Genomic DNA, 12996 nt, shown 5'->3' with positions numbered 1-12996 from the left:
CTGAAATCTATCCATCCGGCTCGACTGGTCATGTCTGTTGGCGACACTACGCATGCGCAGTTGCAATCCTCCGTCAGAAATGCGGATGTGGCTGTAGAGTTAATAAACTTTTACTCAGCCTGGAAGTTTACGTACAAACTGCTGCAATGAAACTTTTTATAGTGGTTTTATTTTGTGTCTGCTGCTTTGTCACAGCAGAAGAAGACGAGAGGCTGCCGAATAAATGCGAAGGTAGGACGAAGAAGCGACATTAGCTAGTTATGATGTCATTAATGTGACTTTATTACAGCGGTTTACATGGCTCTGTGTCCTCTGCTTAAACTCTACAGCATATACGTGAATATAAAATGGTTTTTATGTAGTGTTTAATTCCTGTATGTATTCTATGTGCTGTCAGTGTGTAAGTTTCTGACAGTGGAGCTGCAGGAGGCTCTGGAGAAAACGGGTCGCTCCAAAGAGGTGCTGGAGGTGGGAGAGGTGCTGGATACAGGCAAGAGGAGGAGGAAGATCATATACAACACCTCGTGAGTTGAACTCTGGGAGGAATATCACTTTAATATGAAGAGAAAGATGTCCTGGAGTAGATGAAATAAGTAAATGCTACCTTACACATTGTTTCTGCATTGTATTAATTGCTAGGAAGCCTGTTTCATTGGTCTGTGTATGTGTGTGTAATAGCTGTATTTCAACCTGTGTTCTGCCCACAGTGAAACTCGGCTGACTGAGGCTGTGGACAACATATGTGAGCGCATCCTGCAGTATAATGTTCATGCAGAGAGGCCTGGCAGCCTCCGATACGCCAAGGTGACGTAAATCTGCCATAGACCTGCAGGTGTTCATGTCTTTGGGAGGTTTTTCTGCAGATGTTTAAGGATTCACTTACTCTTATGTTTCATAATAGTAGACGCATCTATCCGAAACCCTTGCTCATTTTGTCCCCAACAGTTTTGTTTATTAGAAATTTCAGGGAATACATGGATCAGTAGTTCAGCGTCTAAATGTCAATGCCCATTTTTAGGACATATAATATACATAGGTACATACCTCTACACATTGAGATATAGAGAGAGATAGTAATAGTAATAATGAAAAATTAGGTAAAAATACTTATTTAAAATAGATAAATAATTTTAAAAAAAAATCTAAGAAAATAAATATAATAGTTATAATAAATAGAAACAAATAATTAAAGAAAAATAAATAAATGAAAGACAGTTATACCACCAAAAATATATATATAAAATACTTACTTACTTAAATACTTAATAAATTATGAAAAAATAAATAAAATAATTTTTAAAAAGATAGAAAAATATAAATAAATAAAGATTAAATTAAATTGAGAAATGGTAACAGTAATACAAAAAATTCTCAGTAAAAACTGATTAAAAATAAAATATATTTACAATTAAGGATAAGAGAAAAAAAATGTAATTATGACACTTTGTGTAAAAGAGAAAATATAGACTTTAAATGTATATACCCTGAGATGTGCGCTTGCCATTTGCAAACATTTATATCACTTAATTGTGCACGAAACTGACATCTGGCTGGTTTGTTTGTTGTGCAGGGCGCCAGTCAGACCATGACGACTCTGAAGAACCTGGTCCACAAAGGAGTTAAAGTGGATTTGGGTCTGCCGTACGAGCTGTGGGACGAACCCTCCGTGGAGGTGTCAGACATGAAGAAACAGGTAGGATGATGTGTGTGTGCGCACCTCTCTCTTTGCTGTAAATGCTGAAACAAGATCAAACTTTTCAGTGCTTAAGTAAATCTCAGATGAGTCAGTTAAAAGCAGAGGAAGCTGTACTGGAAACCATAAACACCCCCTGTTAACACTACATTAACATTGGAAATGTATACAGTAATGCAGCTCATTTGACCACTGAAACTCATGTGTGTTGTTCAGTGTGAGAAGATGCTGGAGCAGTACGAGGAGGTTGTGGAGGACTGGTACTTCCATCATCAGGACCAGAGGCTGCCGAACTTCCTCTGCCAGAAACACGTCCTCAAGCCGTCAGAGCAAGGTGACAGTGACACATGACCCAAAGAAATTTGCTCAAGCAAGCTACCTACACTTTAATGGTGTGAGTCCACATAGTATTTTTGTCTTAGGGGCAGCATCTTTTTTTTCCATCCTAGAGAAAAAGCGCAGCGCCCCAGCATCTACTTTTAGTGCCCTCTGTCTTTTTGGTGCTCCTGTTTTAAGAGCTTTAAGTAGAAAATTTTGGAACTTTTAAAAAAGGCGCTGGTATCATCACTGCTGCTCCTTTAGCTGCTGTCAGTTCTGAGCGATATAATAGACAGAAGAGCCCATTTGTGGGAGCAGACACCAAATGTTGTAGGTGAGTGTGTGATTTTATCACTGTATGTCCTAATGTAACCACCTAGCTTACATGAATTTCAAAATATTTTTGTCATAGAAGAAAAACCCTGCATAGTGCTTGAAAAAAAAGCCATTGAGCTTTTTTTTGTTTTTTATGAAGCACTCCCCAGCGACAACTTTTCTGCCAAAGAAAAATGTGGCCACACACCCTTAGCCTGCTTTGAGTGTTTAAGCCACATTAGCTTGGGAGCTTTTGCTTACCTCTCATCAGAAATTCTAGCGCCACATATTCATATATTGAACTCTTAAGAAAGGTAGATTCTAATCTCAGGTGGAACGCACAAACTTTTCTGTCCCTGATTTGTCAGACAACAAAAAAATTAGTCATAATTGTCGGAAATGTTATTAATAAAATGTCCGAAAAATATAATAAAATGTCTGACAAATATTGATAAAATGTCCGAAAAATTATTAATAAAATGTCGGGAATATTCTAAATAAAATGTCTGACAAATATTGAGAGAATGTCCAAAAAAAATTTAATAAAATTTCCGAAAAAATATTCATAAAATGTCTGACAAATATTTATGAAATGTCGGAAAAATTATTAATAAAATGGCCTTCTAATTGTCAGTAAATGTTGGAAAAATATTGATAAAATGTCCGAAAAATTATAAATAAATGTCGGAAAAATTTTGATAAAATGTCTGAAAAATTATTCATAAAATGTCTGACAAATATTTATGAAATATCCGAAAAAATTATTAATAAAATGGCCGTCTAATTATCAGTAAATGTCGGAAAAATATTGAAAAAAAATGTCCAAAAATATATCCATAAAATGTCAGAAAAATTATCAATAAAATGTCTGGAATATTCTAAATAAGAACAAATATTGAGAAAATGTCAGAAAAATTATTAATAAAATTTCCGGGAAAAAAAATTCATAAAATGTCTGACAAACATTTATGAAATGTCTGAAAAATTATTAATAAAATGGCATTATAATTATTAGTAAATGTCGGAAAAATATTGATAAAATGTCTGAAAATTTCTAAATAAAATGTCCAAAAAATTACTAATAAAATGGCCGGGGCTTTAAAAAACATACAAAGAGATGGCCCCACCTATATAGTGTCAGGAACCAATCAGAGGCCATCACATGACCCAGATAATGACATGACAGGCTGTGAGAAAAATGTTGAAGTTTACTGAAGTGTCTGGCCATGGGGTAGTCGCGCTTTCTTAAAAGTAGGGGCCTTCCCTAACTACAGCAAAAGATATGAATTTAATATGCATCTTCCAGGATTCACCACCTGTGTCATCATTATTGTAAACATTTATTTGTTGAGTCTTTTTGAAATTGTATTTTTCCAATCGCAAAATCCCACAGTTTAAAGCAGGAGTGCTGGACTTTGACATATTTGATAACAAACAAATGCATCTTCGATAATAAACAGTGTGTATAAATGGGGGTAGTGGGGTTATGTCGGGTTTCAATTAAAGTAAACCAATTAACAAAATCACAAAAAACAGCCCATGAGCGTGAGGTTATTGTTAGGCAAGCAAAAAGTCCTGCACAGCTAATGCAGGTGCCTCAGTAGAAAGGAAAAGTTCAAACAGAACAGCTAAAGACAGCAAAGAAGTCTCAGAAGGCCCTCTGGCTGAGATATCTTCTGACATGAGGTCTGCATAAAGTCGAGGAAGGATCAGAATGCCCTGAGTGTGTGTTTCCTCACCTCTCTTAAGCCCTCAGAAAGGGCGTTGTCACACCCTGATTGGCCCAGAGGGGAAATGCACCAAGCTGCTCTCAGTTGCTACTTAGGAGTCCGTCCCCACACTCTGTGCAACAGGTGATCTGAATCACCCTCTCATCAACTCAGGGGAACTGTGGCATTCAGCTAAAATAAATAGGGGAAAATGTTAGGAGTTAGGAGCTGTGGTTCCTGTGGTGACTTTCCTGTGCTGGTGCGTTTTACATTTCAATTTCTCATAAAACAGTGTCTTAATTATTCTTATTAAAAAGCGTGTAGGAGAATACTATTAGAATGGAAGTCACCATTTGCCCCCAAAGCACCTCTGTGGCTTGAAGACCTCGTGCTTTTCTTAAACCTGGAGAAAGTCAAGTGTAGTCTAAGACTGTCTGGGACCCTGTGATTGACTACATAAGCAAACAGAGGACATTTCAGAGCGTTGTTAATACATGTTGACATTTTATCTAACTAGGGATTGTTTTGCATCACTGTCCATTTACATCTCCCTCTATATTGTCAGAGACTCAACCAGTATGTGAAGAAGGAAGAAGGTGTGTTTTTATTTCTTTTCTTTTTTTAAATTTAATTAAATTTAATTTAATTGTGTTTATTTCTTTTATTTTACTTTATTTTATTGTTGTTGTTGTTTTTTTTAATTTATTTTTACCTATTTACTTTTATTTTGCTTTTTATTTTATTATTATTAGTATTTAATTGTATTTTTATCTTTAATTTAATTGTATTTATTTCTTTTATTTTACTTTATTATTATTATTATTCTTAATTTAATTATATTTTTAATTCAATTTTTAATTCAATTTAACTGTATTATTTATTCAACTTTATTTTATTAGTATTATTGGTATTATTATTTTTAATTTAATTTTTTTTATCTAATTTAAAAAGTTTTTATTTAATTTATTTTAATTTAAATGTATTATTTATTTACTTTTATTTAACTTTATTTTGTTTATTATTATTATTATTATTATTATTATTATTATTATTATATAATTTTATTTTTATCTTTTTAATTTCATTGTTTATTCATTTCTTTAATTTTGTTTTACTTTTTTATTATTGTTTTAATTAAATTACATTTTATTTTTTTAATTCAATTTAATTGTATTTATTTATGCACTTTTTATTTAACTTTATTATTATTATTATTATTATTATTATTAATAATAATAATAATAATAATAATAATAATAAAATTATTATTATTATTATTATTATTATTATTATTATTTAATTGTATTTAATGTATTTATTTACTTTAATTTTATTTTACTTTTTTTTTCTTTTTTCTTTTTTTTAGGACCGGTGGGGTGGGGCGGGGGATGTATAAAAGAAAAACAAAAAAAAAGTGTCATCTATGCTCATTAAATTTCAGTGTACTGTACTTTTAAGATGGATAAATAAACCTGTGTGTGTTATTTTCTCTCACCCTTCCTCAGAATGTATGACGGAGATGTTGAAGGGAGACACAGGGACTAAAGGAGGAGCCAAGGAGGCGGACAGTGACGGCACAGAAGAGGAAGGAAAAACACACGACACTGCGGAGCTATGAGGCAAAAAATGTCAAGAAGATAAATGCAGAAGACAACAGAATAACCTCAATTTTGGGCTGCAAAGAGATTGTGTTTTCTGACACCATTTTAGCCTTTGACTGTACGTGACATACAATCAGTCGTATAGTTTTACATTTCTGGTGCCAAATTAGTGCGAGAAGATGCTTTATAGACTTTAGTTTCACATGAATGGCACCTGTTGCACCTTTTTAAACACTCAGCCGTTTGAGGCTTGAAGAATCTCCAGTGTTATATTATGTGTACACGCTGTTACATGGCTCCTTGGGCAAACTTTATATGGTACATATCAGTGTTTTTTACCCCAAATTACAGCCTTTAAATGCAATATGTACAGTTTTTCATTGTGAATAAAATCCCTCTTTTGGTAATGCTTTTGGATATTTTGTTTTTTAGTTTTAAATTGAAACAGAATTCAGGTTGGCAATCAGGGATGATGAGTTTCAGGTGTTCCTTTGCTCATGTTGACAGCCACAGTGAGAAACTTTGCAGAGCTGTTTTCAGTGCAGCACCACAATGCCACCTACGTCTTTGTACTTTACACTTTATCTCTACTTCCTGTCTAAATTAGTGTCAGTTTTCCCCTACTCTTACCAGACCAAACCTCTCTTTCTGTCCTTCTCTGACTTGGCCGCCCTCGAAGCAAACTCCCTGCATCAGCCCAACAAACCTCACTTTGTCGCAGATCACAGGCTCGAGACCTTTGCGGTGAAATGTCACGAGGACAGCATGGAAGTTGTGATGAAAGCTTATCTGTTTGACCCCGGCCGGCCTGTGGAGCCCACGCACTTGAGGCTTGGACCAGTCAGAGCTGCGGGAGATCACTGCACGGCCAAAGAGCGTGGAAACGGGGAGTTCGTCATCAGAGCAGCTCTGACCGAGTGTGGGAGCAGAGTGATGGTCGGTGAGCCTCCTGATAATCTAAATATTGTGTTGACTTCACAGCAGAGAGCAAGATAATAATATAAACCACACTCAACCTCCAGGGATCCTTATAGTTGCCTACTGCTGCCACCTAGTGCTTTTATTTTGATAGTGCTCTGTGTGTCCTGTTGTGTGCAGTTCACCAGGAGCTCTGTGCTGTACAACAACTTCCTGCTGTACTCTCCTCCTCCTTCATCACCTGGAGACGTGATGCAAGCAGTGGCAGCTGCTGTTCCAGTCCAGTGTGAATATGACAGGTGCATTTACACACAAGATGGACTCCTGAGCTTTAAATGTGTTGCTGCTCCCGTGTTATAGTTGGTAGAGGAGCAAGCAAGCCTTATTTATATAGCACCTTTGGAAAGTGTTTCATAAGGAAAATGATAGAAGGGAATTATGTGCAAAACCTTAAAGTAAAATTTCTTAAAGGGACAGTTCACCCTAAAATCAAACACACATATTTCTCCTCTTACCTGTAGTGCTGTTTATCAGTCTAGATAGTTTTGGTGTGAGCTGCAGAGTGTTGGAGATATCAGCCGTAGAGATGTCTGCATTCTCGCCAACATAATGGAACTAGATGGCACTCAGCTTGTGGTGCTTAAAGTGCCAAAAAAAATGCATTTAAAAAATTCAACAGCAATGTCTCTTTCCAGAAATCATGGCCCAGTTACTCAAGATAATCCACAGACCTTGTTTTGAGCAGTTTCATGTAGGAACTATTTTCTTTCTACTGAACTACACCCAGGGGCGAAAACCCCATTTCATAGTTGGGGGGGACAATAAACAGTAAAATTTTAGAGAATAATTCCAGGGGGGGGACAAGGAAAAAAAGTTGTAGCCTGTCTTTTATACAGCATCTTTTACCGCAGTTTGACGCTTTAATCTTCTCTCTATCTCTCCAACAGGCAGAGTGAATGTCTATACTAACTAAACTAAAACTAAACATTTCCTGCAATTAAACTGGTAAACTGGTTTATAAACAGTGTGCTGTGAGATCTGCCGCTGCGCACCTCACAACCGTGCGTAATGGTCGCGCGTAATGGCCGCTCCTCGTCTGCACATCTTTCATGTTTGTCTCACTGACAGGTGGAGGGCCTATAGACGGGTACCCATACGAGCCGCTCCGCCACTGACTGCTCTTGTCCTGTCCTCTCCCTCTTCTTTCTCTCCTGTCCTCTCCGACTATCACTAAACTCTGAGCTTAATCATTAGCTTTTAGCTTAGCAGCACTCGTAATTGAGTAGGCTTTTGAACAATGCAGGAGAAATGTTGCAGACAGTTTATATTATCAGCCTGGGCCTGGGGCTTGTTGTAACAGTAAATGGGATGTGTTGTAACTTGTGTAAGTTAAACTGTGTCTGTGTGAGTGAACATCTTACCCTGCGATGCGCGATGTGAGCAGCGGTTCCAGCCACACGCTGCTACTGCTGCCAAGCAGCCCCGCCCGTTGGAAAGAGTGTGGGATATACCACTACTAGGAATGGGAGGGGGGGACTAAATCTTTTAAGATTTAAATAAATTTCCGCCCCTGACTACGCCCACCAACTGAATCACCAAGCAGAAGGAAGCGTGCATCTACTCATGGACGAGAGGCTAGTGTATGCGACAGCTCAAGTTCCAGCTTCGTAAACATGAATGAAATCCTCCTCAGCTGAGTTAGCTCAGTGGTGCTAGGTGAGCTAGCAGTAGATCAATCAATCAATCAATCAATCAATCAATCAATCAATCACTTTATTTGTCCCCATTGGGGCAATTAATTTCGCAGCAGTGGGAGCAACACAAAGTACAAAAATGCACGCTTCCTCCTGTGTGGTAATACAGTCGGTGGGTACAGAACAGTTGAAAGATGATCATTACCTTAAGTTTTAGGCCCAATCCCAATACCCCCCTTGGCCCTCAAAATGAAGCAATGAGGGGTAGGGGTAGAAATCTTTCTGTAGGAATTGGGACACCACTCACTACGTCACCACATCGGTTACATTCACGCATATGTAACTATTTTAAACAGGAAGCTGCGAGTCATCTACATTTCCAACTGGCATCTACAGTGGAGTCTCATTCATCCTACTGATCGCGTTTGCCGCATTCGTCATGCTTCGTTTGATGAGCTACAACAGCAGGGGACTTCTGCTAGCTAGCTAACCAGCTAACATTACGAGGCAGCATAGTTGTACTAGCTGGCGTGTTATCGTAATGTGAAAAATCTGACAATTTTGCAGAACAGGACAGATGACAGGCACCAGATAGTGTGAGCTAGCTTTTTCCCCGTCTCTTGCTCAGTGGTAGCCATGGCGACGTCTATCCCTCGCTGGCAAGTCAGCATCTGAAATCCCTCTTTCCGAAGGGCTAGTTTCATACCCACTACCCCTCGCTATGCCCCCTACCCCTACACGCAAAAAGGAATTGGAACACTACCCTTGCGGGAAAGTGCAAATGTAGGGGTAGGCCTGGGGGGGGTAGTGGGACGGGCCCTTATTCACACTTTTTAAAGTCTATAGTAAAATCATTCCCCCTCTCTACACTGTCCCTGGAGAGATCCCTTCTTAATACAATGTTAATATAAGTAATATGAGACAATAAAGACGATGAGGTCAAAGGCAAAACAACTCCTTTGGCAATATAGAAATATAGAAGCTATTACGCTATGTTCAACTTTTGTTCATACCGACACAGTATGTGCATGATGGATGATTGCATAAGATAATTGTGATACACACATGGTGTGTGGCATTGGAATGTAAATATGTAAATATTGCACAAGTAGGAGGATTGCACAAGAGTGTTGCACAGTGTAATTATAAAGTAAATGTACACAAGTGCATGTTTGAGATTCCTCTACTGTCAGCTGACTCGCCAGAAGACAATGATTCATTGTATGATTCTGCAGACCATGAGGATGTTACATTCATAGGTTTATCAATGTTTCTGAAGTGCCATAGAATATGAGCTGACTTTGTCTTTGGAAGGAGGGGATGGTAGATAGCTCACCTGCCAAGCTGCTTAGTGAGTGTGCTATGTTTCCAGAGGCTTTTTGGCATTTGTTTTTTACCAAGACATCACTGCATTTCCTGACAGGATAGTGTCACGACAAGCAGTTGTATTTTTACCAAGATATCGCTACTTTTCCAAATGGGATGGTGCCATTGAAGCGGTTGTTTTTCACTGAGACATTGCTGTTTCCTGCTGGAATATAGTTAAAAAAGCAGTTGTCTCTTACCAAGATATCCCTGCATTTCCTGCTGGGATAGTGCGAGGAAAGGCAGTTCGAGACATCGCTGCGTTTCCTGCCAGGATAGTGCCATAAAAAGCAGTTGTTGTTTTTTTTACCAAAATATCAGTATTGTCAGTCATAATGGTGACAGGAAAAACAGTTGTTCTTCACAGTGAGATTGCTGCATTTCCAGCTGTGATAGTGCCACAAAAAACAATTGTTCTTTACAAAAACATTGCTCTGTTTCCTGCTGAGTTTGTGCCATCACGACTGTTTGTTTTAAGCCCAAACATGATCTTTTTCTAACCGTAACTACATGGTTTTTGTGCCTAAGCGTAACCACACAATAACCACAAAGTTTCAAAGTATCTGCTACATAATAACGTACAAATGTCACGTCATCTGTGCTTTGCATAAATGTATAATGACCACATTTTCTTCTGGCGATTGGGTCAACCTTGCAGGAGGTACACAGTGAGCAGCAAGGCCCTGAAACCAACCTGGAGTCCCCCGATCTCCGTCCAGTCAACACATCTGGACCTGGACTTCCACCTCAGACTCATGACAAGTGAGTCTGATAAACTATCTCCCATTTACTGTGAAGATGACCTACTAGAAAAATGTGCCAAGGCTCACAAACAGGGCCAAAGCTGCTACCATTCAGGGCAGTGAGGTCATAAAATTCAAATACAAGACGTGTTTGAAATCCAAGTTATAGCCCTGCCCTAAAATGCTCATTTCACTGAAGAAACTGCTGTGAAAAGAGGTGATTTTTGTGTTTTTTGGTGTGTCTTGTGATTCCTCAGATGACTGGAGCAGCAAGAGAAAGTCATCTGTTTACTTCCTGGGTGACGTGATGAACATCGAGGCCTCTTTAGATCATCCTCACCGTCCTCTTCGTCTGTATGCAGACAGCTGTGTGGCCACTCTGACCTCTGATGTGACTTCCTACCCCAGATACGCCTTCATAGACCACCAGGGGTGAGTCACTGTGTCTGTAACGTCTCCACTGGTTCCTGCGATTAATTTTCCAAATGAAAACGACTTCCTTTTGAACACATTTCGGTGGCCCACATCAATCTGTATCCCATTCTTATAAAATGCACCCAAATTACTGGTTAAATCTGATAAGGACATGTCCTCTCTTCGCAGATGTTTCACAGACTCACAGCTGGACGGCTCCAGCTCCCGTTTCCTGCCCAGAGTCAACGACCAACTCCTCCACATTCAGCTCCAACCTTTCCTCTTCCACCAGGACCACAGACACACCGTCAGCACTACTTCACATGTTTTTAATATATCGACGGTGTAAAGAAAAATGCCTCAGCATGTGTCGCACTGTCTCCTGCAGATGTATATAACATGTTACCTGGAAGCAGAGCCCGTCTCAAACAAGGAGCCTGTGAGAAGGGCCTGTTCTTTCATGAGTGGGAGGTCAGCATCACCAGTCTCATAACTTAAATGTTGAACCTATTCTCAAAAACATGTGGCATCTGAAAGATTTAATGGTATGTTTTGAATCCGTCAGGTGGAGGTCAGTGGATGGTGATGACCGTGTCTGTGAGAGCTGCAGCAGTGGCGCCAAATCCAACCACAGGAGGGCGATACGGAGCAAAACAGAGCCCAGACACACTGGTACTGCAACACTGCTCATGCTGTGTCTGATACTGAATACTGTGCATTAACACAGGCAGTTTATGAGTCACCAAATTACAGACTGGTTAATTAACTCAGCTTTTCTGTCCTTGCAGAGTTGCACGGAGAAACCACCGTGGGTCCAGTGATATTTCTCCCCTTACAACACACATATCTGTATGAAAGTGACTGAGTTTAATAAAGGTGTTTAAGCACTGTGACATTGTCTTTGTGTGCAGACTTGAGTGGGTGGTACACACACACACACACACACACACACACACACACACACACACACAAATGTTGTTCCCTGAGCAGTTCTTTGGCGTGGGATGAGGTGCTACATGGCACCGCTGCAACACAAGGAACTGTTTAAGCCCCTGTATTGTTTATTGTTCTTTAGAGGTTCTCTGGAATACAAACACTGCACTAAATAGCCAACAAACAGTGTGTTTCTAGAGGATAACACATTAAAGCATGTTCATCTCATGTACACAGATTTTTTTTCCGACATTGCATTGTAAAATCTCAAAAACTGGTATTATAGTCTGATGTTTACATTGTTGACATGTAAATACATGTTGTAAATATACATAGTGTAGGCAGAGGAGTTGCACTGGGGCCCGTTGGGTGAGGGGGCCCATAGAGAGTGGGCCCTCCAACTACATGTCAGGCAGAAAACAGGCCCTTGTGAGTAATTTAGATTACCACCTTAAAATACGCCTGAAGCAAAACTCACATTTAAATAAAAAATGGTGTCAAACAACCAATTCCTGACTTTCCTCAGTATTTTTTGTCTTATACATATATGCAATGATGATTTTTTTGGGTGATATGTTGATGTTATCCAATGTCAGGTCTCTATTTGATCATGTGACGCCACATCACCTGAACAGGTTCCCCTGTGCTGATGAGCTGAACAGCTACTGTGGGTACTGTTTAGCTCAGTTTGTTCAGAGTAAACTGGCACAACTTTACCATTTATATGATAAACATAATAAATAATAATGACCTTAACACAGGATTAAGTGCTTTAAGTGGTTTCACCAGGATTAAAACACTTCATGGCTGCAATGAGGCAAATCAAAACCAACTATTCAAACCAATGTGGAATAAAATATGTAACAATTATACAAGATTAAACAAAATATGAATTAAAGTGACTGTAAAATTCTTCAACACTACACATGTTGCTGGAGCTTTTACCTTTAGTTTAGCTTAGTCTAGCTCAGTTTAGCTCATTTTAGTGTAGTTTAGCTTTGTTTAGCTTAGTTTAGTTTAGCTGATCTTATTTTCGCTTAGTTGAGCTTAGTTTAGCATAGTTTAGTTTAGTTTAGCTTAGTTTAGCTCAGGTTAACTTAGTTGAGCTCAGTTTAGTGAGCTTAGTTTAGTTTAGCTCAGTTTAGTTTAGATTAGCTTAGTTTAGCTCTGTTTATCTTAGTGTAGCTTAGTTTATCTTAGTTTAGCTCAGTTTAGTTTAGATTAGCTTAGTTTAGCTCTGTTTATCTTAGTGTAGCTTAGTTTATCTTAGTTTAGCTCAGTTTAGTTTAGATT

The 12996-nt window shown here is 38.6% G+C and overlaps 2 protein-coding genes across 2 annotated transcripts; both read left to right on the top strand.

Annotated features, from left to right (window-relative positions):
- The first annotated feature begins 45 nt into the window (after window positions 1-45).
- On the top strand, window positions 46-5993 carry cnpy4 (canopy FGF signaling regulator 4). Its single transcript, XM_049568460.1, has 6 exons — window positions 46-231; window positions 398-524; window positions 708-804; window positions 1571-1693; window positions 1910-2027; window positions 5541-5993. The coding sequence occupies exons 1-6, from the start codon at window positions 147-149 to the stop codon at window positions 5651-5653; spliced, it is 663 nt and encodes a 220-aa protein (XP_049424417.1). The 5' UTR covers window positions 46-146; the 3' UTR covers window positions 5654-5993.
- A 98-nt stretch (window positions 5994-6091) lies between these two features.
- LOC125883852 (zona pellucida sperm-binding protein 3-like) lies at window positions 6092-11662 on the top strand. The gene is made up of 8 exons (XM_049568455.1): window positions 6092-6572; window positions 6735-6853; window positions 10272-10375; window positions 10614-10788; window positions 10960-11077; window positions 11159-11241; window positions 11336-11442; window positions 11559-11662. Exons 1-8 carry the CDS (start codon window positions 6189-6191, stop codon window positions 11633-11635), a joined length of 1167 nt encoding a protein of 388 aa, XP_049424412.1. The 5' UTR covers window positions 6092-6188; the 3' UTR covers window positions 11636-11662.
- Window positions 11663-12996: the final 1334 nt, after the last annotated feature.

Source organism: Epinephelus fuscoguttatus, linkage group LG23 (assembly GCF_011397635.1).
Source record: "Epinephelus fuscoguttatus linkage group LG23, E.fuscoguttatus.final_Chr_v1".
Taxonomy (NCBI): domain Eukaryota; kingdom Metazoa; phylum Chordata; class Actinopteri; order Perciformes; family Serranidae; genus Epinephelus; species Epinephelus fuscoguttatus.
Note: the sequence above shows the minus strand (reverse complement) of the source record. Positions and strands in the feature narration are given on the sequence as shown.

Bases quoted from the DNA above. Each gene is read 5' to 3' on its own strand.
- cnpy4 (XM_049568460.1), top strand. From the start codon at position 147: ATGAAACTTTTTATAGTGGTTTTATTTTGTGTCTGCTGCTTTGTCACA. The intron at 805-1,570 runs GTGACGTAAATC...TTTGTTGTGCAG, and splicing joins GCAGCCTCCGATACGCCAAG to GGCGCCAGTCAGACCATGAC. The intron at 2,028-5,540 runs GTGACAGTGACA...ACCCTTCCTCAG, and splicing joins CCTCAAGCCGTCAGAGCAAG to AATGTATGACGGAGATGTTG.
- LOC125883852 (XM_049568455.1), top strand. From the start codon at position 6,189: ATGCCACCTACGTCTTTGTACTTTACACTTTATCTCTACTTCCTGTCT. The intron at 11,242-11,335 runs GTCAGCATCACC...TGAATCCGTCAG, and splicing joins TGTTCTTTCATGAGTGGGAG to GTGGAGGTCAGTGGATGGTG. The intron at 11,443-11,558 runs GTACTGCAACAC...CTGTCCTTGCAG, and splicing joins AACAGAGCCCAGACACACTG to AGTTGCACGGAGAAACCACC.